The sequence below is a fragment of the Daphnia magna genome, linkage group LG8 (assembly GCF_020631705.1).
Source record: "Daphnia magna isolate NIES linkage group LG8, ASM2063170v1.1, whole genome shotgun sequence".
Taxonomy (NCBI): Eukaryota; Metazoa; Arthropoda; class Branchiopoda; order Diplostraca; family Daphniidae; genus Daphnia; species Daphnia magna.
Genome location: NC_059189.1, coordinates 3,228,777 through 3,251,468, shown reverse-complemented (window position 1 = coordinate 3,251,468; position 22,692 = coordinate 3,228,777). Strand labels below are relative to the sequence as shown.

General features: G+C 38.6%; 9 protein-coding genes and 1 long non-coding RNA gene across 19 annotated transcripts in view; 4 read left to right on the top strand and 6 right to left on the bottom strand.

Annotated features, from left to right (window-relative positions):
• Positions 1 to 11,808, bottom strand: part of LOC116928848 (queuine tRNA-ribosyltransferase accessory subunit 2) — a 29,944-nt gene extending 18,136 nt beyond the window's left edge. The window contains exons 1-2 of the mRNA XM_032935981.2: positions 11,410 to 11,808; positions 11,285 to 11,355 (exon numbers count right to left, since the gene is read on the bottom strand). The gene's annotated coding sequence lies outside the window, so the exon portion shown is untranslated. The remainder of the gene's footprint in view (positions 1 to 11,284; positions 11,356 to 11,409) is intronic.
• On the top strand, positions 190 to 4,048 carry LOC116928840 (protein white). 2 transcript variants are annotated; one of them, XM_032935965.2, is made up of 10 exons: positions 190 to 441; positions 1,336 to 1,549; positions 1,623 to 1,861; positions 1,933 to 2,106; positions 2,173 to 2,253; positions 2,319 to 2,816; positions 2,889 to 3,020; positions 3,082 to 3,310; positions 3,370 to 3,647; positions 3,714 to 4,048. In XM_032935965.2, exons 1-10 carry the CDS (start codon positions 424 to 426, stop codon positions 3,813 to 3,815), a joined length of 1,965 nt encoding a protein of 654 aa, XP_032791856.2. In that variant the 5' UTR covers positions 190 to 423; the 3' UTR covers positions 3,816 to 4,048. The 2 variants fall into 2 exon arrangements, with proteins under 2 accessions (XP_032791856.2, XP_045034297.1); XM_045178362.1 differs by lacking the exon at positions 190 to 441 and adding an exon at positions 1,097 to 1,237.
• On the top strand, positions 4,347 to 7,748 carry LOC116928839 (protein white). Its single transcript, XM_032935964.2, has 10 exons — positions 4,347 to 4,642; positions 5,167 to 5,347; positions 5,414 to 5,652; positions 5,714 to 5,887; positions 5,953 to 6,033; positions 6,103 to 6,600; positions 6,665 to 6,796; positions 6,872 to 7,100; positions 7,161 to 7,432; positions 7,510 to 7,748. Exons 1-10 carry the CDS (start codon positions 4,574 to 4,576, stop codon positions 7,609 to 7,611), a joined length of 1,977 nt encoding a protein of 658 aa, XP_032791855.2. The 5' UTR covers positions 4,347 to 4,573; the 3' UTR covers positions 7,612 to 7,748.
• LOC116928838 (protein white) lies at positions 8,205 to 11,054 on the top strand. The gene is made up of 10 exons (XM_032935963.2): positions 8,205 to 8,366; positions 8,452 to 8,632; positions 8,700 to 8,938; positions 9,000 to 9,173; positions 9,238 to 9,318; positions 9,383 to 9,880; positions 9,946 to 10,077; positions 10,152 to 10,380; positions 10,448 to 10,719; positions 10,797 to 11,054. The coding sequence occupies exons 1-10, from the start codon at positions 8,289 to 8,291 to the stop codon at positions 10,896 to 10,898; spliced, it is 1,986 nt and encodes a 661-aa protein (XP_032791854.2). The 5' UTR covers positions 8,205 to 8,288; the 3' UTR covers positions 10,899 to 11,054.
• Positions 11,809 to 12,392: 584 nt separating the features above from the next.
• Positions 12,393 to 14,456, bottom strand: LOC116928847 (glycoprotein-N-acetylgalactosamine 3-beta-galactosyltransferase 1). Its single transcript, XM_032935979.2, has 8 exons — positions 14,043 to 14,456; positions 13,819 to 13,971; positions 13,620 to 13,758; positions 13,437 to 13,555; positions 13,273 to 13,374; positions 13,050 to 13,210; positions 12,820 to 12,984; positions 12,393 to 12,751 (listed from the first exon to the last, which is right to left on the bottom strand). Exons 1-8 carry the CDS (start codon positions 14,368 to 14,370, stop codon positions 12,608 to 12,610), a joined length of 1,311 nt encoding a protein of 436 aa, XP_032791870.1. The 5' UTR covers positions 14,371 to 14,456; the 3' UTR covers positions 12,393 to 12,607.
• Positions 14,457 to 14,601: 145 nt separating this feature from the next.
• Positions 14,602 to 16,898, bottom strand: LOC116928851 (perilipin-2). Of its 9 annotated transcripts, none has more exons than XM_032935984.2 (9): positions 16,707 to 16,849; positions 16,617 to 16,628; positions 16,307 to 16,522; positions 16,040 to 16,231; positions 15,759 to 15,975; positions 15,521 to 15,693; positions 15,166 to 15,453; positions 14,986 to 15,099; positions 14,602 to 14,911 (listed from the first exon to the last, which is right to left on the bottom strand). In XM_032935984.2, the coding sequence occupies exons 3-9, from the start codon at positions 16,499 to 16,501 to the stop codon at positions 14,897 to 14,899; spliced, it is 1,194 nt and encodes a 397-aa protein (XP_032791875.2). In that variant the 5' UTR covers positions 16,502 to 16,522; positions 16,617 to 16,628; positions 16,707 to 16,849; the 3' UTR covers positions 14,602 to 14,896. The 9 variants fall into 9 exon arrangements, with proteins under 9 accessions (XP_032791875.2, XP_032791882.2, XP_032791880.2 ...); XM_032935991.2 differs by having other exon boundaries at positions 16,307 to 16,476; positions 16,707 to 16,844; XM_032935989.2 differs by lacking the exon at positions 16,617 to 16,628 and having other exon boundaries at positions 16,307 to 16,476; positions 16,739 to 16,898.
• A 332-nt stretch (positions 16,899 to 17,230) lies between these two features.
• Positions 17,231 to 18,055, bottom strand: LOC116928860 (zinc finger HIT domain-containing protein 1). The gene is made up of 3 exons (XM_032936001.2): positions 17,761 to 18,055; positions 17,613 to 17,706; positions 17,231 to 17,549 (listed from the first exon to the last, which is right to left on the bottom strand). The coding sequence occupies exons 1-3, from the start codon at positions 17,906 to 17,908 to the stop codon at positions 17,321 to 17,323; spliced, it is 471 nt and encodes a 156-aa protein (XP_032791892.1). The 5' UTR covers positions 17,909 to 18,055; the 3' UTR covers positions 17,231 to 17,320.
• Positions 18,056 to 18,389: 334 nt separating this feature from the next.
• LOC116928854 (septin-1) lies at positions 18,390 to 20,549 on the bottom strand. Its single transcript, XM_032935995.2, has 9 exons — positions 20,388 to 20,549; positions 20,189 to 20,294; positions 20,033 to 20,119; positions 19,850 to 19,973; positions 19,639 to 19,773; positions 19,461 to 19,578; positions 19,156 to 19,403; positions 18,916 to 19,090; positions 18,390 to 18,835 (listed from the first exon to the last, which is right to left on the bottom strand). Exons 1-9 carry the CDS (start codon positions 20,418 to 20,420, stop codon positions 18,755 to 18,757), a joined length of 1,107 nt encoding a protein of 368 aa, XP_032791886.1. The 5' UTR covers positions 20,421 to 20,549; the 3' UTR covers positions 18,390 to 18,754.
• Positions 20,550 to 20,665: 116 nt separating this feature from the next.
• Positions 20,666 to 22,018, top strand: LOC116928857 (alpha-ketoglutarate-dependent dioxygenase alkB homolog 4). Its single transcript, XM_032935999.2, has 5 exons — positions 20,666 to 20,941; positions 21,016 to 21,138; positions 21,205 to 21,297; positions 21,362 to 21,567; positions 21,640 to 22,018. The coding sequence occupies exons 1-5, from the start codon at positions 20,819 to 20,821 to the stop codon at positions 21,992 to 21,994; spliced, it is 900 nt and encodes a 299-aa protein (XP_032791890.1). The 5' UTR covers positions 20,666 to 20,818; the 3' UTR covers positions 21,995 to 22,018.
• LOC123475535 lies at positions 21,573 to 22,580 on the bottom strand. Its single transcript, XR_006650785.1, has 2 exons — positions 22,176 to 22,580; positions 21,573 to 22,097 (listed from the first exon to the last, which is right to left on the bottom strand). It is a non-coding gene; the product is annotated as an uncharacterized LOC123475535 (long non-coding RNA).
• Positions 22,581 to 22,692: the final 112 nt, after the last annotated feature.

Below are 22,692 nucleotides of genomic sequence, written 5' to 3'. Positions count from 1 at the left end.
AACATCAAAATGTAACACAATCCAACTGCACGAAGAAGGAAAAGAAAAGAGGCCAAACTTGTACGTCTGCGCAGACTATTGTATATACATCAAGAATTTACGGGTTTCTGGGATGTCGACAAGGTTCCGTCAATAAATCCATAAAGGAAGGATATACACATCCATCGTAAAAAGAGAAGGTTCGGTACTTTCCCTACTTTCGCCCCAAGGGTTTTCAGTCTCACGTGCTTATTACGTAGCAGACGTAACAGTTGGATACCAAGCCAACAATCCAAACAAAACAGAAAAAGCAGCTGGCAAGCTCTGCTGTGTATAGCTCAGTCCCAGGCTGAGTCAGGTGCAAGAGATTCGTCCCCGGCTTCGTTTTCTCTTTCCACCGTTCACGTTTCTGTCTACCCGTCCTGATTTGGTCTCACGTCGATAATGGAGCTGAACGTGTGGGTGAGTATTCGTTACGTTAAATGATTTTCATTGTCGTCAATATGACCGAATTTCGTGAAGAAATTAAGGGCGAGCAGAATTCTGTGGACACTACACACAGACCTCATGGTTTGACAACGAATCCAAAATGGAGAATTGCAAGTCATGCAACAAATTTGTGGGGTTTTTTTTCATCCTGTTAAATCTTCTGAAGTGTGACGTCATTGTCGATTTTTAGTCTGCTATAGTATGTCTGTATTAGGAATAAATCAGGCAACGTCGCCTCTTGCTCACACGAACCGCCAAATTTGAATCTACGACCCCCGGTTGATTTGGTACCATAAAAAAAAATAATAATAATAAAAATGATAAGTGAAACTTGGACGCCCTTGATCCTTATCATTCAATCCACATTTCATTTTAAAAGGCTTGAAAAACAAAACGATTAAAAGAAAATGCTTTCCCTCCGCCAATGTGTCGATAACCTCTAGAGGGAAGTAGTTACCCCATGTTGATTGATTATCAGTCACAGATTAGCCAAAGATATCCGCCTTTTATTTCGCATATAATTCCCTCGAGATCAATGACGTACTTTATCGTCCAATTTTCTCAGAACCTAGAGGAGGGATTGTTTGTGCGATGACATCAGACGAAATTTGTCCACTAATGCATACGCCTAGAACCTCACGGTTTTTCATTTTTCCGAGGGTACGTTAAGTGAGTTTTTGACTTTTGTGCTGGAGAGATGGGCTCGAAAGACGAGAGGCGACCTTTACTTGTAACTTCCGATCGCAATGGCCAACGCGCTTATCTCCATGTAAAAACGTTTGCAATCCATATGTGTGTATCAACAGTGTAACGATTAAATTCATCAATTCGAGCATTGGAATTTTGGATGTGCCACAATTTTTACAGGAAGGCGAATACAAGGCAGTGCCCACCAATCAACTGCTGGACACAACCAAAAATGGCGGAGATGAGGTGCTCAACCTCTCGTCGTCAGGTGCAACACAACCGGTGACCTACTCCTGGGAGAACATGACAGTTTTTTACGAAACTACACCGGGTAACTGCCTCACTCGGCTATGCAAAAAATCTCCGCCCATCCGAAAAAAGATTCTGGACAATGGTAACTACGTAATTCAATAATCTTTTTATTGTTCCCTTACTAAAGAGCTTTTGATTATGAAACATAAAAATAGTAACGGGAATTGTCCGTCCTGGCGAGTTTTTGGCTATCATGGGAGCGAGCGGAGCTGGAAAAACGACGCTTCTCAATTGTTTGACTTTTAGGAACTCGGGCCAACTCAAAATATCGGGGGAGAGGTACCTCAATGGCGCTAAAGTCAACACGGATACGCTAGCGCGTATTTCCGGCTACGTCCAGCAAGACGATCTGTTCATTTCGACTCTCACCGTACATGAACATCTTCGTTTCCAGGTGATTTCACATCATGAATATATAAAAATTGAATCAAAGTTTTTCTAAAAGATTTTGTTAAATGATCAAAGGCACTGCTCCGGATGGACACACATCTGACGTACGAAGAGCGGATGACTCGTGTGGAAGAGGTAATCAATGAATTGGGATTAACCAAATGTTCTGGTTCGATGATCGGACATCCGGAAAGAGGTATCAAAGGTATTTCTGGTGGAGAACGGAAACGACTAGCATTCGCTTCAGAGGTACGAGAAATTAATTCAACATTGGCCGAAATTATTCTTTAAAAAAATACTAAAATTGTTCTAAAGGTATTGACAAATCCTTCGCTGATGTTTTGTGACGAACCCACATCAGGCCTCGATTCTTACATGGCACAAAACATTGTCCAGGTAAACAATCGAAAATTCAATTTTAAAACAAAAAAGTTCAATTCAAAAATTTTCGTTAAAAAAAGGTGTTGAAAAACATTGCATCGACGGGCAAAACAGTTGTCTGCACGATTCATCAACCATCGTCTGAAGTCTTTGCTCTTTTCGATCGAATCCTTTTGATGGCCGAAGGTAGGACTGCCTTTCTCGGTCCAGTCGGCGACGCTCTTTCCTTTTTCTCTGCCCAAGGAATGCCCTGCCCACCCAATTACAACCCAGCCGATTATTACATCCATACGCTGGCCACCGTGCCCGGCCACGAAGTAGAATCCAAGAAGAAAATAAAAGAGTTTTGCGATACTTACGATACATCTGATGCGGGAAAATCGGTTCAAGAAATGGTCATAGCGAATCGATCAATCAAATCATCAAGATCGCAAGAATTAGATTTGGAACCAGTTAAAATTCAACGTTCGCCTTACAAAGCTTCTTGGTTTGCGCAATTGAGAGCTGTCATGTGGAGATCTTTCCTCTCTGTCAGAAGGGAGCCGGCAGTTTTGAAAGTCAAGGCATTCCAAACGATCGTAATTCAAATTTTCCATTTTTGCTCCAAACATCATCAGCAATAATGGCACATTTAAATTTTTAATTTGCAGTTCATTGCCAGCTTGATTGCACTCATTTTTCAAGGGCAAACGTACGAATTCCAGAATGTCCGCAATTTTCAAGGAGCTCTATTTGTGTTCCTGACCAACATGACATTTCAGAGTGTCTTTGGAGTCATTAACGTACGTAAGAATCAAGAAAACCAGAAGCCAATCGATAATTATAAAAATTTAATCACAACAGGACATCACTTTGGAACTGCCCGTTTTCTTACGAGAGCATTTCAACGGAATGTACAGAACGGATATCTATTTTCTGTCCAAGACCACGGCTGATCTCCCCGTCTACATTGTTTTCCCTTTTCTGTTCGTCGCCATACCGTATTACGCAATCGGATTGAATCCCGATGTCGGAAGATTCTTTATCGCTTGCGGTATAGTCATTCTGTTGGCCAACGTGGCTACATCTTTCGGTAATGAATTTACTCTCAACTTCCTTATAACGATAATAAATCCGCGTTCGAATTTCCAGGTTACGTGATCTCTTGCATGACTAGCTCGACGCGAGTTGCTCTGGCCGTAGGTCCGCCCTTCATCATCCCCCTGTTGTTGTTCGGTGGTTTCTTTCTCCGCAATGGTTCCGTGCCCGTCTATTTCGATTGGCTTCGTTACGTCTCTTGGTTCATGTACGCCAATGAAGCTCTTTCGATCAATCAATGGAACGGCATTAGTTTCAACGATACAATGTCTCCTTGTCCCCAGCATATTTGCACGGAAGATTACATTTTGAAACAATTTGACTTCAACCCGGTACTTTTTCTTTTAAATCGATTTCGGGATTTTTTTTTTAATTCATTATTTTTGTTTAAATTACAGAACAACTTTTACCGCAACATTGGCTGTCTTTTCGCCCTCATCGTTGGATTCAGAATTATCGCCTTTTTAGTATTATTAAAGAAAACGTATCGTAAAAACTAAATGCCATCCATAGGAAAATTGAATCTCGTCCACACACTCTCGATCAAAATGTAAAACAAATCTCGTTCGTTGTGACATCCCCTCCATAGAAACGAAACTATTCAAGTTTACAGTTGTCATTTGTTAGCACGTAATGATGCACAAGTTTGTACTTTTATTACGTACTGCAACACTATAAGTTAAATTTCTGTTTAAAAACAGAATAAAAGAAATGCACAAGCAAAAAAAAAAAATCTCATCAATCCAGGAAGGAAAGATAAGATAACAAAATTCAACTAATTCTATTAGCACACATTAATTTTAAAAAAGCGATTGACCAATTTACCATCGCTAGCCTGATCATTTCATTTTGCAATTACGAAAAGGCAAGACGGACCACTCCCCTAGCACTTTTGTATACGTTCAATACATCCGAATTAACAAAGGCTTATCGAGCGGATGGCGCGAAGCCCTGCAAATTACCGCCAACAAAGCAAAACAAGACGGAAAAGAAAACAAAAGCCGTTCGATAAGTTAGAAGGTTTCGTTGTCATTTAAGTGTATGATAGTGTCCTCTTAGACAGCCGTACAAGTCATTCATCAACGAGCGTCGAAAGACCATAGTTTTATCCCTTTTTTAAATAGACAACGAATTCATCAACTGGCAACTGAACTCGTCACTTTTAATCGGTTTTTGCCTTTTAATTGGTGTGCATCAATTTCAATAACTGCTGCTTGCTGAAAGATACAAAATCGAAAACAGAACGAGACAGAAAACAATGTCTTTAGAAAAGGAAAAGCAGCGGTTATTGCAGACGTCTCGTCGAAGTGGCTACTCGTCCATTCAAGTGAGTTCTTAAGTGTTTCTTAATTATTTATTTTCGTCGTGTCAACGTGCTTTTACTGTAATGTTAACTGACGTTCTTGGCAAAAGACAATTAAGATCTGAATAGAATGTTTAAGGAATAGGAAAACAAATTGAATGTTGAAATATATTAGATAAGCATTTGTTTCACATCCACAAGTTATGCCAAGTCATCATGACCACTTCGAAAACCTAATTCCCAACTTATTGTTTACACTGATTAAAGTTTAATTTCACAATTGGCGATACTACAAGATAAGCAAACAAACTGTCTTGCAGTCGCCATTGCAAAGTTACGTAACGAGGGCTTTTAGTTCAAGACAAAGAGGACCTTTCTCTTTAAATTCTGAAATTGATCGAGGCACCATCCATTTTTTTAATTATTTTAAATGGATGGCTTCGATTAAAAGACGAGAAATATTTGCATGAAACGTCGTGAAGACAAAACAAACGAAACAAAGCCACGACGCCATTTTCTACTCATTTAAATCACTAATATTTTACAAGGGCGATTCACGACCGACATCACAGAAACGGCTGAGCAACGGCAAAGATGATTTTGCCGTTGCTTTTACAACAACTCAGCCGGTGACTTATTCGTGGGAAAACATTGAAATCTATTTGGAAACAAGTCAAGGCAATTGTTTCAAACGATCACCACCAGTTCAGAAACGAATTCTTGATAATGGTACATCATTTTTTCTAAAGAAGTTTATGCTATGCAAATTTAAAAATGTTTGGTTCAATGATTTAGTCACTGGCTGTGTCCGTCCCGGCGAGTTTTTGGCAATCATGGGAGCAAGTGGAGCTGGAAAAACAACGCTTCTCAATTGTTTGACTTTCAGAAACACTGGCAAACTCAAGATACTTGGACAACGATTCCTCAACGGAGAAACTGTTAACACGGACACATTAGCCCGAATTTCCGGCTACGTCCAGCAAGACGATCTATTCGTCCCTACGCTTACGGTCAAAGAGCATCTACAATTTCAGGTTTGTTTGGTTTAAAAAAAAGAAAATGAAAAAGAAAATAAGAACTAACAATCAATTTCAGGCTCTTTTAAGGATGGATAAATATTTAACGTATAGCGAAAGGATGACTCGTGTTGGACAGGTAATTCATGAGCTAGGGCTCACTAAATGTGAAAACACAATGATTGGCAATCCGGAAAGAGGAATTAAGGGCATCTCGGGAGGCGAGAGGAAACGATTGGCTTTTGCCTCAGAGGTATCAACACCATACGATAAAAATTTCATACAAAAATTCAATCATTTCCTTAATTTAAAAAACAGGTTTTGACTAATCCTTCCCTAATGTTCTGTGACGAACCCACGTCAGGATTAGATTCTTACATGGCACAGAATATTGTTCAGGTTAGTGTTCTTCAAAGAATTAAAAATAAATGAAAAATGAATCAAAAGAACAGAACTCTAATTTTACAGGTGTTGAAAAACATTGCATCGACGGGCAAGACAGTTGTTTGCACAATTCATCAACCGTCATCAGAAGTCTTTGCTCTTTTCGATCGAATCCTTTTGATGGCCGAAGGCAGAACTGCTTTTCTCGGTCCAGTTAGTGACGCCCTTTCCTTTTTCTCATCCCAAGGATTGCCCTGCCCACCCAATTACAACCCAGCCGATTATTACATCCATACGCTGGCCATCGTGCCCGGCCAGGAAATAGAATCGAGAAAAAAGAGCAAAGAGATCTGCGATGCTTACGAATCATCACAGGCTGGGCAACAAATTCTCGAAATTGTTAAAGCCAATCGTTCTTTCAAATTATCCGAAAGTCAAGAATTTCAACTGGATGAAGTGAACGTTAGAAAATCGCCTTACAAGGCCTCATGGTTCGCTCAGTTCCGCGCGGTGTTTTGGCGATCCCTCATTTCCGTCCTCCGCGAGCCAGCAGTTTTAAGAGTCAAAGCTTTCCAAACAATTGTAAGTCGAACGCCACAATGAGAACGGAAACAAACTAAATTCGTGTGTCGCTTTTATCATTTAGTTTATTTCAATGCTCATCGCTCTGATCTACCAAGGACAAACACTTCAATATGACAATGTACGCAACATCCAGGGCGCCCTTTTCATTTTCTTGACAAACATGACATTTCAAAATGTCTTTGGAGTCGTTAACGTAAGTTCCATCACCTAACGATTCACTGCCCTTCTGATGACCTTTGTTTATTTTTTATTTATTTATTTTTTCTAGGTAATTACAAGCGAATTGCCGATATTTTTACGAGAACATTTCAATGGAATGTACCGAACGGATATTTATTTTCTATGCAAAACCCTCGCTGATTTGCCCGTCTACGTCGTTTTCCCATTCATTTTCGTCACCATTCCGTACTACGCCATCGGATTAAATCCGGAAGCTGAAAGATTTTTCATCGCCTGCGGAATTGTCATCCTCGTAGCTAACGTAGCAACATCATTCGGTAAAAAAGAAATTAACTTTGACAAGAATGATCAACTGACAATGTTTTTCATGTCCCCAGGCTACATGATTTCATGCCTAGCTGGCTCAACACAAGTCGCTCTTGCAATGGCTGCCCCGCTTATTATTCCTTTGCTGCTTTTCGGCGGTTTCTTCCTGCAAAACGGAGCAGTGCCTATCTACTTTGACTGGATGCGATACATCTCTTGGTTCATGTACGGCAATGAAGCGCTTTCCATCAATCAGTGGGTCGGCGTCCGCTTCAACGACACGGTCTGTCCTAACGGCGTTTGCACCGGAGAGCAAATATTGAAAAATTTCGATTTCGATCCGGTAAGTTTTGATTTCGGCAATGATTTTAAAAACAGGAATTCAAAGAGCTTCAATCTAATTTATTTTTATTTTTTTAGAATTTATTTTATCGTGACATTGGAGGTCTATGTGGATTGATTGTCGGTTTCCGCTTTTTAGCATTTTTCGCATTGCTGAGCAAAACTTATCGCAAAAATTAAATTGTGAATTCTTTTTTTCTTTTTTTAGATCGAATGCAATTTTATTTCGAGTCAAACACCTCCCTTTCTAATAATGACAAACCCACCCAAACTCATTATTCAAATATTTTATTTCATAATAAATCTTATCTACTCCATTACAACTGTTTACTTTCTCGCAATCTTGTTGGAAAGCCACCCTGCCAAATTCCGCAAAACGACAAACATGTATTGGTTGGATGAAGAATTAAAATTTAGTTTTACGTGAATTTCAAACAACGCCATTGCACAAGATATAAACGGACAACTCTCTGTTTCTCAAGAATGGGGACGAAATAATTAAATGGTTATAATAAGTCAAGAAAAAATAAAAATAATTTAGTACAAAATCAATCACGGAAGATTTAAAAAGGACGGTTTTCTTTAAACAGACAAAACTTGATTCAAATCAACCTTAAAAGCTATGAAAATATTTGTACGTTTCAACTCAAATTTGCCAGTCACTTTGATCAACTTTGGCCTGGAAGTTTTGTCTCTACGTGATTGGTTTAAAAGATAACGATTAAAAACATAGACTGGTGTGCAGCGAACGAGATAAAACCACGGTACTTATTCAGGTGGGAGCTTAGTGACACGTTGTGTAGTCAAGCAGCTCAGTGCCACATTGAACTGCGTGTCAGCAATCTCAAGCCACAAAAATGGACCTCCATACCGAAAAATTAAAGGACGGCCACTCTTTAAATCCAACATTTGTCAATCTTGGATTCGACGAGGCGGTAAGTTATTTACAAAAATTGCGATTGTAAAGAGGAAAAAATAGTGAATTATCACAACAATTGACGTTTAAAACAATTGATTTAGGGGGAAAACTTGAAATCAAGCAGAAGATCGAGTCTAGGAGAGAAAAAGGACTCGAGTTTTTCTATAAAGAGATCCCAGCCTGTGACGTATTCGTGGGAGAATATTGAAATTTACTTAGAAAAACAACAGGGTAATTGTTTTAAGCGTCAACCGCCAATTCAAAAACGAATCTTGGACAATGGTAAGACAAAACTCTATGGCATGTTGATCACAAAATAATTTCTCATTTTGCCTCTGTTTAAATTAAGTCACCGGATGCGTTCGTCCCGGCGAATTTTTGGCAATCATGGGAGCGAGTGGAGCTGGAAAAACGACGCTTCTCAATTGCCTGACTTTCAGAAATACTGGGAAACTCAAAATATCGGGCGAAAGGTTTTTGAACGGAGCAAAAGTGAACACGGATACATTAGCGCGCATTTCTGGCTATGTCCAACAAGACGATCTATTTATCCCCACGCTTACCGTCAAAGAACATCTAGAATTCCAGGTAGACACGGAAAGATGAAAAACAAAATCGAAATAATGTAAGTTGAGGTCTTCTATTCTAGGCTCTACTGCGTATGGAAAAACATTTAAATTACGATGAACGAATGATTCGTGTCGGGGAAGTGATTCACGAATTAGGACTTAAAAAGTGTGAAAATACAGTCATTGGCAATCCTGAAAGAGGAATCAAAGGCATTTCTGGAGGAGAAAGAAAACGACTGGCATTTGCTTCAGAGGTATTTTCAAAAACAAGGTTTTACAAGTAAAAATTCAATGAAAAATTATTTTCAATCAAATAAGGTATTGACAAATCCTTCACTGATGTTTTGTGATGAACCCACATCAGGTCTTGATTCTTACATGGCACAAAACATTGTACAGGTAAACAATCAAAAATTCAATTTTAAAACAAAAAGTTCAATTCAAAAATTTTCGTTAAAAAAAGGTGTTGAAAAACATTGCATCGAAGGGCAAGACAGTTGTTTGCACAATTCATCAACCGTCATCTGAAGTCTTTGCTCTTTTTGATCGAATCCTTTTGATGGCCGAAGGCCGAACTGCATTTCTCGGTCCAGCCAGTGACGCCCTTTCCTTTTTCTCATCCCAAGGATTGCCCTGCCCACCCAATTACAACCCAGCCGATTATTACATCCATACGCTGGCCACCGTGCCCGGCCAGGAAATAGAATCGAGAAAAAAGAGCAAAGAGATCTGCGATTCTTATGAATCTTCACAGGCTGGGCAACAGATTCTCGAAATTGTTAAAGCCAATCGTTCGCTCAATTCAACCGAAAGTCAAGAATTTGAACTCGCAGAAGTTAAAGCAAAAAAATCCCCTTACAAGGCATCTTGGTTTGCCCAGTTCAGGGCCGTCCTATGGCGATCCGTCATTTCTGTGCTCAGGGAGCCAGTCGTTCTGAGAGTCAAGGCTTTCCAGACTATCGTAAGTTAACGTTTTACAAATTTTATTGGACTTTCAGTGATTCAAAAAATGCAATTAAAAAATAGTTCATTTCAGCCATTATCGCTCTGATCTACCAAGGGCAGACACTTGAGTTTGATAATGTACGCAATATTCAAGGTGCTCTATTCATATTCCTCACCAATATGACCTTTCAAAATGTTTTTGGAGTCGTCAACGTGAGTTATTACAGCAAAAATATATTCAAATGTTTTAAAAAACTTGATAAACAATCCCCAAAATTTTATGATAGGCAATAACCGGCGAATTGCCTATATTCCTGCGGGAACATTTCAATGGAATGTACAGGACAGACATTTACTTTATATGCAAATCTATCGCTGATCTTCCCTTGTTTATCCTTTTCCCTTTCATCTTTGTCTTGATTCCTTACTTCGCCATCGGATTGAATCCCGCAGCTGACAGATTTTTTATCGCCTGCGGAATTACCATCCTCGTTGCAAACGTAGCGTCATCGTTCGGTATTTAAAAAAAAAGATAATTCATTCCCACCCTGTACTAATGCCTGTAATTGGATCTTTTTTTTAGGATTCATGATTTCCTGCCTAGCTGGAACAACCGATGTTGCTCTCGCTTTAGCACCCCCCTTAATTATTCCTTTGTTGCTGTTTGGAGGATTCTTCCTTTCGAATGAGGATGTGCCTGTCTATTTCGATTGGATGCGCTACATTTCCTGGTTCATGTACGGCAATGAGGCCCTTTCGATCAACCAATGGGTAGGCGTCAGCTTCAACGACACTAGTTGTCCAAACGACGTGTGCACGGGAGAGCAAATCTTAGCGTCGTTTGACTTTAACCCGGTAAAACAAGTTTTAAATTCAAATTTTACATTTTGTGGATGCAGGTTTAGTTTTAACTGACGTATTTTACATTTCAGGATTATTTTTACCGCGATATTGGTGGATTGTTTGCTCTAATTCTCGGATTACGTATACTAGCATTTTTAGCACTTCTTGGCAAAACCTATCGCAAAAATTGAATTTCACTGCTTTAAATTTCAAAAAAGATTTGACAACCAACGTTCAAGTCATAATTATGCTCTAGCGATGAGCTATTCAAACAAGCACAACGGTGTAGTTATACAGAATCAACAATTTGTTAATATAAATAAAAACTTCATGGTAGATGCTCATTATGTGGAAAACTTCAAAAATTTTTTAGCTTCCCAAGAGGGAGCCAAGAACAAAATTCACAATTTGGCAAAATACACCACAAAGCAGAGTTGTTCAAATCAACCAGTTTGCACATTTTAAACAATAAGAAACTTTGGAAAAGGTGTTTGTTTTGCATTGAAATTACAGCTTTTGTACGGGATGTTTGGCAGTAGTAAAAAGAAACACATTTTAGTAATAGAAGTTATCCTACCTTAGTATCCTCCCTAACGAACAGCTTAAAATCTCCAATGCTTCATCAAAGGTTGCTGCCCATGAAATGCTCTAAAGAGAAATATGTTAGTCAACAAACTTAGATCATGTACATTTAAAGCATACCAAATGGACATCACGGGCAAGGACTTGAGAAGAACAGGGCTGTGGTCCACGTAGCCATAAATTCACCATTTGGCCATTTAAGGAATGATAAGCCACACATTGGCAACTCATGCTAATTAAACATTTCTAACATCAGTTGCTGCTCTACCCTTGCAATTTGTTCATGACAGAAGTTCACTGTTTGAATTGTTTCACGGTTAAAGTTTTAGAAGTTCAGCATTGTGCGCAGTAGTTATGTTAATAAGATAAGGGTTTGAAAAACATAACGAAGAACGATATCACAAAAAAGAAGACATTAAAGAAGGTAGTGAAAACTAAATGAATCGCGTTTAATTAGAAACTCCATGACGCGCCTAAGAAAACCATCTTAGTTGGTCGACTCTCATTTGAATACAACGAACAACGTGCAGTTTGAGCGCCTAAACTGAAAAGAAAATAGAATATCGATTTCCCATAGGCAGCCAGGACTTCCGTTGCCACATTCCTCCAATGCGTTGCCAAATGCTGTTTTTAAACTGGTATTTTATTTTATGCAAATCACAATTTACTGGGAATTTATTGGAAGCAGAATAAATAAAAAATAAAAAAAGGAAACACAAAATAAATATGCAAAGCGATAACTTTTTCAATGGAATTTTGGGAAGAGTTTATTTTGCGTAACGGCGTTGCCATTCACTATGGACGTATATTTTTCTTAAGTCGATTTTTTTTCGTTACACAGGAAATTCTAATATTTCACTAGATCTATTCAATATATGAATAATAAATTTTTCAAAAGGCATAGCTCAACCGAAATTCGTTTATTCGCTGTACAAAATGCAATTAAGTAAACATATGCGTTTGCCTCTTCTGAGCTTACAAATTCAAAGTTATGACTTATGACGAGATCCTGAAGACCTTCAATAATTAATTAATCCTGAAGACTTAAATACTAATAACTTTAATAATTGATTCATTAGTATGTTCTACTTATTCTATTCATAAAAGATGTTTTTTTCACTTGGTCTGTATTAAGTCAGCAACACATTTGACAACCAGAAAGAATACAAAATATAGACTATTTTGGAAAAAGCAACTTTTCACCCCAACCATTCAATGAACCAGTCATTCAAGACACACACACACATTCATGAGACAAGCGAATTATCAATTCTTAGGGTGTTGAAATAATAAACAAGAATAAAATGGCAAAAAAATGCTATTTGTTGTTGTCTTGAAAATTTTCCTCAGAGTAGTTTTCCGATTCAGTTTGGCTAAATCTGTCAAGTTCAGTTCGTTCACGCTTCTTCAATTCCTCCAACCAGATGAGATCTGCCGCGGACGGACCAGGAAATGCTGGTTCCTGTTCAATGTATAATTAGTTTATAGATATGTTTCTATGCACATGGAAAACATTTATTCCAGTTGTACCTGCAATTTAACATCAGGGGGCGGATGGGGTCTAGATTGAATTTCCGAACGAACATCATTGACACCGTACGGATTCACTCGGTAAATCAGATAATCATAAAGGTACATGTCACTTGGAGTCAACTGATGGAAACCAATTGCTGTGTCTGAGCAGCAGTCAAAGCCCTAAAGTGACATAAGTCTACATGCAAGTGAAAGGCTAGTGACCATAAAACTTGAAAAATACAAACCCGTTCAATTTGATAGTAAGAAGGATGCATGTCCCATAACCATGTGTCCTCTGCTATACCCAAAGTCAAATGGATGGGGAGAGAAACAGGTAGGAACCTATCTCTCCCATAGGAATCTCTGGTATCCATCCCTTTGCATTTCAAATTCTCCATACAACGACCTGTTGAAATGCAAGGTTTTTCCCAATTTAACACTATTGGCAAATTCTTTGACGCTACAAACCGATTTCAACATCCTCTGGCCATTCAGTAGTACTGCATTTTGTTGGGTCCTGCAGACCAATTTCAACAAATCTTCTCAGGGCTTCTTTGCTCAGCACATAGCCTATCTTCAATACAAAGTTGTATAAAACCTGCAGCAAGTCCCTCGATAAAATTAAATATAACCTGATCCGCCTTGCATGTAGCCGCTTTTTATGTAAGCCTTGAACTTGTGACCAAAATACAAAGGATCCGATGTGTTGAATATGGACAGATAATAACGAAGATTTTCCAAAATGACGAACCTATGAATCACACAAATTTCCAAAATTTTAACTTTAATTAAACATCCTTTTTAATTTTTCTTACGAATCGTCATCAGCTTTTAGAAACCAATCAGCTTCCTCACGATAATGTTCCCAGATGTATCGAAAGGCTTCCCTCGTCTTTCCCCACAAGTTATTGTACCCTTCGACAGCGGCTACCTTAACGGTTGGCAATCTACTGTCTAATTTCCTTTATTTATTTGATTATTTAACAACAGAATATAAATAGACAGCCGAACTACCTGTTTCCGTGCTTACGAAGATTAGTTTATTGCATCTTTTTCCCCACGTATTCTTGACGTGGCGGGCTTTCTTCCAATGGTTTTTCGGGGCAGTCATGATCCAGCACAATATTCTTATATTGGTGAACATTTCTCTTGCCAAGTCATCGCGAACTAAAACGGAATAAAAGAAACATTATTCGTTAATCCTCATAGCTATGAACATCCAAAATTTAAATACTTACTTGTATCGTAGGGTTCCATAACTGTGTTAAAAGAAAGATTAGATTGCTCACTTCGATCCAACTTAATTAACGGGCGATTTGAAATCATATTAGATAGATCGTCGGGAGAAAACCATTTAGTAGAATGAAAAAATTGAACGAGAAAAAACGAAACCAAAAGTTCCAAACTGTAGCGCAAAATAAGTTTCATATTACAGGACAAAAAATGAGGTTGTACCCGACCGGTTTCGGAACATAGAACGACACTAGTTATGCAATTGTGAGGGGAACAGTTTCCCTCTAATTCTTTAAACACGTGGATTGCACCTGAGCAAACTAGACATCCCATTTAAATGCAATTAGTCAATGACGTCAATATTATAGCATCTGTTTCAATTGTAGGGATGCCAAATAACAAATATAAGTCCCACCTACTAACCTCGTGCGTACAATCATTGGTCACCATTTGTTGTCAGTTACTCGGCTCAATTCAACCATGGCAAACGCTACCTGTCAGTAAATGACTCTTTTTTCGGAACATCGCAAAACTACAAAAACTATCGCAATCCCCATCGAATGGTTAGCGTGAATAATAGTTTATTGCATCCCCAATTGATGCTAAAAATTCATTTGAACAGAACACGGCTAGGTACTACAAGAAACATTTTGAAGTAGTTAAAAAACGAAGGGAATATAAAAGTAATTAAGCTTAAAACCCAACCACCAGAAAGGCAATTATAAACCACCCAAACTTTCGGAAAAAAAAAGAAACAAGAAAAAATAGTAGGAAACCGAGGGGATCGAACCAAACAGAACGTTTGTTAACGTATACAATGGTTTCGTCGTCGGGGAAGGAGATTCAACATTGAGGTTACCTATTGTACTTTTTCCTGTAAAAAGACAAAAACAATGTCAATATTTTGACTCTTATTGTACTCAGCTGAGTGATATCAGTTCAAAATACCTTAGGGGGGCTGACGACCATATTTTTAGCCGCCACTAGGGCATTGAGAACGAGGGGGAATTCAGCCTGAAGAAATTTTTCAGTTCTTTCCAGCATGTTATCTGATGTCAGGGTCTAACGTACACAAGGGAATGATCTCGATAATAAATCGTGAACTTTGTAGCAATAGTAAATTCTTACTTGAACGACTTCGGTAGCAAAGTCCAGCGTAGCAGCCAGGGCGAGGGAAAGCTGAAGGCGAAGAGCTCTGACGGGCTGGGAATCCAGAATTCCAATCGTAGCGTTGATAGCGCCACGAATGTAGCCCACACATTGGTTAGTAAAATAGCTGGCCAGGAAGACGACGTCGTCAAACCAATTGCTTTGACCTTTCCTCTCACCATCAGCTGATCCGCGATAATAAGTAGCAACTTCATGCAGCTTAACGCTCACGCTTTTCACCATTAACTCTTGCCAATTCAGTTGTATCTTAGGTTAAAATTATAAGATTTGGTTTAACAAAAAGAAATGTGATGTCGTATTATTTAACACTTACCCATCCGAGAAGATCTACCAAACCGCCAATTGCAACCAAAGCATTACAAGCTTGATGGTATAAAGTCTGCTGAGCGCGAGATAAAAGACGATTCTGAACTTTGATTAGGGCGTCGAAGCTTCGACGAATAGTCCACATGATTTGTCCTGACGGTTTTGCCGGAACAACAGGACCTAAAGAAATTATGTACAATGAATATAATATGTCTTGATGATGGATTGAATTTGACATTGCTTACTATCAATCACGGCTTCGCCGGTAATGGGGGGAATCAAATAGTCAATGAAATCATGAACAGTAGAGATGCTGAATTCCACGGTATTGAGCGTAAACCGTCCGAGGCGGTTGTTGAGCAGCCTATCTGTTGCTCCGGAAACAACGTTAACAGCAGAGGAAACCCCACTTTGAACGGGCTGTAACTTGTCGTTTACATACGAACGAGTATTTGTCATAATCTGCATAGAAGGGACAGATGAAGGATTTTTCTTATAATAATAGGGGGATGTAATTAAAGAGTACCTCTTCAGGAGTCTTGGTGACTACTGGTAATGTTTCTTCGACTTTGTTCAAGGTTTTGCAGGCCAGCGTGTCAACAGCATGAATAGGCCTCTCAAAAGTATTCTGGACGATCGGCAAAACACGACTAGCAGCGAAGTTGATAGTATCTTCCGCGGTGGTCCAAGTCTTCTTAATCAGCGACGGACTCGAATCCTATAATTATTTATGAACAAAAAAATGTGTTATAGCATCAAGGCATAACTAAAAATCTGTAAAATAGTACAATACTTTTGCTTTCATATATGTATCAGAAGCATAGTCCATAGCTGAGTGAACAACAGGAAGATTGGCTACTCGAGCCAAGAACTCTGGCATTTGGGGGGTTTCAGACTGAACCATGATGTTTGATGTCTCAGATGTGTCTGGTTCAATTGGCTTGTCCCTGATATTCCTTTTCCCTTTAAGACGATATTTATGATGCATGATCACTTTAAAAAATAATCACTGTAATAAATAGCACACTGTTAACAGATAACTACAAGATAAATTATAAAGCAGAAATGATGGTTGCTTTTTGTAAAACTTCTACAAGACATACCCAGCTACAACTCTATCTCAACAGAAACAAAAAAAAATTATTTAGTCAACTATGTTTACCACTAATTTTATTCAAGTTAATTCTATTTACCTTACACTAATAACATAAAAGACTCACTCTACCGGGTGAAACCGTTCGAATGCTGGAACTCTGCACAAGTACCACTCAGGACAACGGACCACTGTGTCACTGAAATCAAAACGCGATGACGACGACTTATGTAGTGGTAAATTTGCCCCTGTTGCGACTGTTCGATGCACAACTGTTCAAAGGAATTGAAATGGAACATCCTTCCATTCGCTGTTCAGTATATACAGATCGTGTTTCTTTTTGGTGATACAGCGTTAGTCAGACGTACTGCTAAATCAAGGTCATTGATAGGCTTTTTCGACATGATTTAGCCTCGTGTATACGACTTTTATTTCTTAGCAATTATTCGCATCTCTGCCTCTTATCGGTCCTAGATTACCCTCCCCCTCTCTTGCCCACGTGTATGCCCCTTAATGTCGTTTCCTAAGGGGTAAACTAGGAGACATTGCCAAGCGATTTTGAATTTTAAATATTATTTGCGTGTCCTAATCGATTTCATAATAAGGACAAACAAAGCAGCGGGCTTTATAGAAACATCAAGTGTATTTTCTCACACAGCGAGAACAGTAATCGAGAAGGTTGAAGAAATGAAAATTGATGAAAGCATTGGAATTTTATGCGGTCCATTTTAAACAGCGAGTCTCTTGATGCGTTCCCAAGCACTTTACACTACAATATCTGGCGCCACATGATAAACAGGTATAATTACAAATAAATCCACACACAGCACAAAAATGACGTTCAGGAAACTTGGAAGGTGGAACTTGAGCTGAAACATAGTTTGGAGGCTCTGGTCGATTCATCTGTTCCTCTTCCAACAACTGAGCAAAAGATTTTCGAAACCTGATAAAAGAATGTTTTAGAGATTAACTAAAAAATGAAATTAATGATGAATAAAGAAAATACCTTTGTTTGAAAATCTCAAAATTTTTTGATTTCCTCCTTCGTGTCTGTTTACCATCTAGTGATTCTTCAAACTTGGGGATCTTTTTGCTTAGTACTACAATAACATTCTCATTAAAAAATCATCCACATGGGGTAAACAAGAATTTACCTAAATTTGCATGGGGATCATCATGAAAATTGTCTTGTTCTAGTGCTTCCAATGCTTTCCTTGCCCGTCTCCTTCGAGCTGCCTCATCCAGAACCCTTCTGGAATTGGCATCCTTTTGACGAGCTGATTCCCTTTGGGAAGAATTCATATTGTAGTTTGATTTAATCAGTTTCCCTTTCAGCCAAAGGAAAACTAATCCTATCCATCAAATCGTCGATTCTCGTTTGTAAAACTTCTAAATATTCAGGAGCGATGAATAGGTGAGTTTCGTCCAAATCTTGGACAATGAATTTGTTTCCTAGTGCGTGCGTTTCGTCTAAATGAAGAAGAAGTTGTTTCATAGCAGCATCACTAAATATAAATTCACACAGAATGAGGTAAATTCTTTGGAAAACAGAATAGATTTAACTTCTTTAGATCAACATACCATTCAACCAGGATTCCTTTCGTAACGTTCACCATTTTGGCATTTTTTGCTTCAAAGATGTACTGAATTGTTCGCCGCTAGATGGCAGCTAAATACTCGGAGGTTCTCCGTTTTGTTTCATTTTTGCAAAAAAAATTTAATCTGAGTTGTTATTAATTTAAAAACGCCTACGTATAAAAAATATTCAAGACAAAACACCAAATTGAATCTTTAAAAAATTGTATATTGAATACTGCAACCAGTATTGAGATACTAAGGAGAAATTCGGCGTAGAATTATAGATACGCATCTTGGCTTCAAACCGCACATAGAAGAAAAAATCAAATGCAGGCAAGGAAGGAAAATAATCACTGTAGTGACCAGAAAAAAAGCATGGTATTATTTAAAATGTTGGCACTTGGATTGAAAATGTTTGCAGAAACTTAAGACGTCGTATCGGAAGGTATGAGTGCCAAGGATAGCGAAAGGGTAATCAAAGAAAATGAACAGTCAAAAACGTAGAGAAAAAAAAATTCTCGTGGGATAATGAACCATAGAAAATTGCTATCCCTCCTGGTCTTCTTCATGCTATTGAGGTTGCTGCTGTTGCATTTGAGCTTGCATTTGTGCCAACATCTGCTGCATGCGACGCAGCTCGGCTTCTTTTTCCTAGGAGAAAAAAATTTTACCAAATCAATCGAAAAACTTAAAGTTACCAAAGCCTGTTTTAATGCAAAGTAGTTCCTAACCTGCAGTATTTTTTCTTTCTCATTGATTTGCTCTGGAGCAGCTGACGGTGTGGTAGAATTGGTTGGTCCAGCAGTTTTTCGATTTCCTGCTACTACACCTTTAGCAAGACGCTCTGATCGATAATTCTCGTAGTGTACATCTTGGGTGACTTCCTGGAGATCCTGCAATTGTTGACTGTGAAATGAAATAAAACAATATCAGTTCAACATGCAGGTGAGAGTAATGTTAGTTCTAGTTACATTAGCATCGTTCGAAGTTTTATGAAATCGCAGTGTTCGGGATTTTCAACTTCAACTACCCCCCATGGATACTGTCGTCCACGGACTTTTCTGCCTTTGACTTCTATCAATGTGTTGGCTCCACAGACAGCGAATGGTACCGCATCTTTAAGCTGACGAACTTGCTCTTTGTAGTCTTCGTCTTCATCTGAATCGCAATCAGGTAGCGGATAAATACGAATTCCGTTTGCTTCAATTTCTTCCATAACCTACAACAAATTGCGTAAGAGGGTTATGATCACATCACAATATGGGACAAATTTTACCCTCTTCTTCAATCTAGCAATTTCTTTCTTGGTAAGCATATCGGCTTTGGCGATTACAGGCACGATGTTGACTTTATGATGCAGCATTTTCATGAATTGTGTGTCAAGCGGTTTCAACCTAGAAATTAATTACCACATAAAGAATTTTCGACATGCTACGGAGTCAACGCAGCTGTACCCATGGCCATATGGAGAAATAAAGTAGAAGCAGCAATGAACCCGGTTATCGACTATGTTTCGACGGTTTAACCCACTCTCATCACGAAGGAAGCGCTCAAATTGGTCATCAATATATTGAATTATTGATCTAAAGCTGGTAAAGATAGGATGGAATTAAAAATCAAATAGCAAGATTCAAATTTTATATAACATGTCATATTGAAATTTACCAATCTGTGTTATCAATGGCATCTCCAAATCCAGGTGTATCTACTACAGTAAGGCGAAGTTTGACCCCTCTTTCTTCAATTTCCACAGTAGAAGCATCAATTTTAACCGTCTGCTTTGTGCGTTCTATAAAAATTTATTGGGTGACATGTACTTAATAACTCTATGACCAAATGAAGACAAACCTCCAGCTGATGGAATATTGCGTTCAGGATAAAGGTCAGTCAAGAACAGGCTATTGACTAAAGTTGACTTTCCAAGGCCAGTTTCTCCTGAGAAGTTCAGATCAGCCTGTTGAAAGTTCTAACATATACTAGTTTTAATATGACAAGATCACTTACCGACAACCATTAGGGTAAACTCAAATCCTTTTTTAACTGATTTTCTGTGAACTTGGTTAGGAAGATTGGCGAATCCGACATATCCGGGCATTTCTGGGTTTGTGAACTATTTTCGAGAAACGAATGAGTTGTTTTATAGGAATCGTCTTTCAAAGCTACGTATAATATGCAAAGTAAAGAAAAATAACGTAAGTAATACCCCGCCTGGATTTTTAATTGATTCCGCTGACATTACTAGGGAATAATCTTGTAAAGAGCAGGTTTAAAGTTTTGGAGTTGGTAAAAATCAAAATCAAAACGATGACAGTTATCAAGTTTATCTAATAGCACAGCACCAACAACGGCAGCGGTGGCGCTGCGATCTTCTTGGGTGTGTGCGGACCTTACGCCACTTGAAACGCTGTATCTATTTTCTCTGAAATTCAATAAGATTAATGTTTGAAACTTCTTTCTAGAATAATAAATGAATATTTTCATATCTGAATACAAAATTCAATGACATTAGAATATGTTCACAGTTTCGTCAACCATTTGTTGCCGGTGGTCATGACGTTGAATAGCAGACAATTGTCGAACCATGTGCACTGACAGTTTGTTGACAAATTGTTGAACGAAAAAAGCTTTTTAATTATGTCGGGCAAACCACGTCCATGTGGTTGCAAGGGTTACCGCTCTTGTTTATTGTGTGAACGAGAATTAAATCTGCTGCCGTTTAAGGATGATATTTTTACAGCGGATTCACTTAAAGAGCAAGTATGTAGCATTTTTCTGTTGAAAGTTTTTGTACTGGAATCTATACCATATAACCCAATCACTATCTTTTCCAGGGGATTCCTTCATACATTTATTGCCCCTTGTGTAATTTAGCTTGGCCAGGATGGGATTATGATCCAACTGAACATCCAAATCACAGTGGAGAAGCAATAGCATTTCCTGGGATTTACATTCAAGTACAATCATTGTTGTTGACTATTTAGTGGACTATTTTTTCTTATTTCCTGTATTTGCATTTTCAGCCTGAATTTTTTACTGAAAAGGAAATGACTGAGCTCATGAATTCATTTGATTCCATTCCATGGGAATCTTCTGTTAGTGGAAGACGAAAGCAGGTACTTGCATCCTTCCCCTCTAGTCCAATGTGAAATCAACAACAAAATGTTACTATAAAAATAGAATTTTGGACCTAAAACAAATTTTAAGAAGAGGAAACTTCAACTTGGTAGTTTTAAAGGAGTTCCTAGCTTTTCCCGGTTGTTTCATGAAAGGATTCAAAGTGTTCCTCTTTTGAAAGATTATCACACAATTGAACAATGCAGTTTGGAATATGATCCAGGAAGGGGTGCTTCCATTGAGCCACATATAGATGACTGTTGGGTTTGGTAAATCATTTTGTAACTTAACTTTTTATTTGTGTTCGTTGTAAACAAAAATTGCTTTACGTTTCATTGTAGGGGCGAGCGTATCGTAACCCTCAATTTAGCCGGCGACAGCTTTCTTACGATGACGAAGTATCATGGGGGCGATGATAAATATAATTTGCAAGAAGTTGATGTTGAGCTACCCAAAGCAGAAGACATTCCTGATATTTGTGTGAGGATTCCTCAACCGGCAAGATCTTTGGTTGTTATTTATGGTTCTGCTCGTTATCAATGGTTACATTGCGTGCTCCGACGTGATATTAAGGAACGACGGGTTTGCATTGCCTTGAGAGAATTCACGAAACAGTTTCTGGATCCAAACGATAGTATGGGACAGGCTATTTTAAAAACTGCATCAAATTATTTTGATTGTGACAAACAATGTTAGCTTGAAAATACAACTTAAATAACATATGCTGTTTGTCCATCTGTTTCCTGCAGCCAATTTAGTGCCACACATGAACCTACCCTTTCCTGTTGTTATTATGCAGCTGAAAAAGCCAATGCTCCAATGGTAATCAAGCATATTGCAATGGAAGTTTTGTTGAATGCAGCAGGTATGGTAGTACCTGTGGTGATTATACATCGAGCCTTAAAAGGTAAGGGTGATATCCTCCCCTAAAACCCGTCGGCCATCAAGCCAGTGACGCATCACCACGCCTCATACTGGAAAGTTTTCGTTCTACACGAGTCTTTCCTCAACTGAACTGTCATGCTATTGTATAAGGTTTGTAGGTCGTTAGGACCCAACTGCTGACTTTCCAAAGTTGGACTGAGAAATGCTGGCTTGCTATCTTGATATAATACAGTATTTATCTGAAAATTACAAATCCTCAAGCTAAAACTGAGTTAAAAACACAGCTTGAACACTAAAATCGTATTAAATACTTACTGTAGAGTCTTTCTGCTGCAATGCAGTAAACGCGATCAATACAAAAGTCCGTTAACAAAAAGTCAACGCGGGAAGAAAAAAGGCAGCGAAACGATAGGCGGATGCCGTCTCCTGATTGGTCGATAAAAAGGCAGACTCGTCGTGTACAGTCTGTGGAGCAACCGTCTCGATGGTTTGCTTTGGCTAAGCTAGCC

What these genes read in the sequence shown, in the direction of transcription:
- LOC116928840 (XM_045178362.1), top strand. Translation starts at nt 1,166, where the DNA reads ATGGGCTCGAAAGACGAGAGGCGACCTTTACTTGTAACTTCCGATCGC. An exon ending in TCAAGGCATTCCAAACGATC is followed by an intron (nt 2,817 to 2,888) that starts GTAATTCAAATT and finishes TTTAATTTGCAG; the next exon opens with TTCATTGCCAGCTTGATTGC. An exon ending in CAACGTGGCTACATCTTTCG is followed by an intron (nt 3,311 to 3,369) that starts GTAATGAATTTA and finishes TCGAATTTCCAG; the next exon opens with GTTACGTGATCTCTTGCATG.
- LOC116928839 (XM_032935964.2), top strand. Translation starts at nt 4,574, where the DNA reads ATGTCTTTAGAAAAGGAAAAGCAGCGGTTATTGCAGACGTCTCGTCGA. An exon ending in GTGGCTACTCGTCCATTCAA is followed by an intron (nt 4,643 to 5,166) that starts GTGAGTTCTTAA and finishes ATATTTTACAAG; the next exon opens with GGCGATTCACGACCGACATC. An exon ending in GAAACGAATTCTTGATAATG is followed by an intron (nt 5,348 to 5,413) that starts GTACATCATTTT and finishes TCAATGATTTAG; the next exon opens with TCACTGGCTGTGTCCGTCCC.
- LOC116928838 (XM_032935963.2), top strand. Translation starts at nt 8,289, where the DNA reads ATGGACCTCCATACCGAAAAATTAAAGGACGGCCACTCTTTAAATCCA. An exon ending in TCAAGGCTTTCCAGACTATC is followed by an intron (nt 9,881 to 9,945) that starts GTAAGTTAACGT and finishes ATTAAAAAATAG; the next exon opens with TTCATTTCAGCCATTATCGC. An exon ending in AAACGTAGCGTCATCGTTCG is followed by an intron (nt 10,381 to 10,447) that starts GTATTTAAAAAA and finishes TCTTTTTTTTAG; the next exon opens with GATTCATGATTTCCTGCCTA.
- LOC116928847 (XM_032935979.2), bottom strand. Translation starts at nt 14,370, where the DNA reads ATGGGATGTCTAGTTTGCTCAGGTGCAATCCACGTGTTTAAAGAATTA. An exon ending in CTTCGTAAGCACGGAAACAG is followed by an intron (nt 13,759 to 13,818) that starts GTAGTTCGGCTG and finishes AAAGGAAATTAG; the next exon opens with ACAGTAGATTGCCAACCGTT. An exon ending in CTACATGCAAGGCGGATCAG is followed by an intron (nt 13,375 to 13,436) that starts GTTATATTTAAT and finishes TATTGAAGATAG; the next exon opens with GCTATGTGCTGAGCAAAGAA.
- LOC116928851 (XM_032935986.2), bottom strand. Translation starts at nt 16,501, where the DNA reads ATGCATCATAAATATCGTCTTAAAGGGAAAAGGAATATCAGGGACAAG. An exon ending in ATACATATATGAAAGCAAAA is followed by an intron (nt 16,232 to 16,306) that starts GTATTGTACTAT and finishes AAATAATTATAG; the next exon opens with GATTCGAGTCCGTCGCTGAT. An exon ending in TGGTAGATCTTCTCGGATGG is followed by an intron (nt 15,454 to 15,520) that starts GTAAGTGTTAAA and finishes TTTTAACCTAAG; the next exon opens with ATACAACTGAATTGGCAAGA.
- LOC116928860 (XM_032936001.2), bottom strand. Translation starts at nt 17,908, where the DNA reads ATGAATTCTTCCCAAAGGGAATCAGCTCGTCAAAAGGATGCCAATTCC. An exon ending in TGATCCCCATGCAAATTTAG is followed by an intron (nt 17,707 to 17,760) that starts GTAAATTCTTGT and finishes ATGTTATTGTAG; the next exon opens with TACTAAGCAAAAAGATCCCC. An exon ending in TTTGAGATTTTCAAACAAAG is followed by an intron (nt 17,550 to 17,612) that starts GTATTTTCTTTA and finishes TTCTTTTATCAG; the next exon opens with GTTTCGAAAATCTTTTGCTC.
- LOC116928854 (XM_032935995.2), bottom strand. Translation starts at nt 20,420, where the DNA reads ATGTCAGCGGAATCAATTAAAAATCCAGGCGGG. An exon ending in CAATATTCCATCAGCTGGAG is followed by an intron (nt 19,974 to 20,032) that starts GTTTGTCTTCAT and finishes AAATTTTTATAG; the next exon opens with AACGCACAAAGCAGACGGTT. An exon ending in TTGCTAGATTGAAGAAGAGG is followed by an intron (nt 19,404 to 19,460) that starts GTAAAATTTGTC and finishes AATTTGTTGTAG; the next exon opens with GTTATGGAAGAAATTGAAGC.
- LOC116928857 (XM_032935999.2), top strand. Translation starts at nt 20,819, where the DNA reads ATGTCGGGCAAACCACGTCCATGTGGTTGCAAGGGTTACCGCTCTTGT. An exon ending in TTCCTGGGATTTACATTCAA is followed by an intron (nt 21,139 to 21,204) that starts GTACAATCATTG and finishes TTGCATTTTCAG; the next exon opens with CCTGAATTTTTTACTGAAAA. An exon ending in ATAGATGACTGTTGGGTTTG is followed by an intron (nt 21,568 to 21,639) that starts GTAAATCATTTT and finishes GTTTCATTGTAG; the next exon opens with GGGCGAGCGTATCGTAACCC.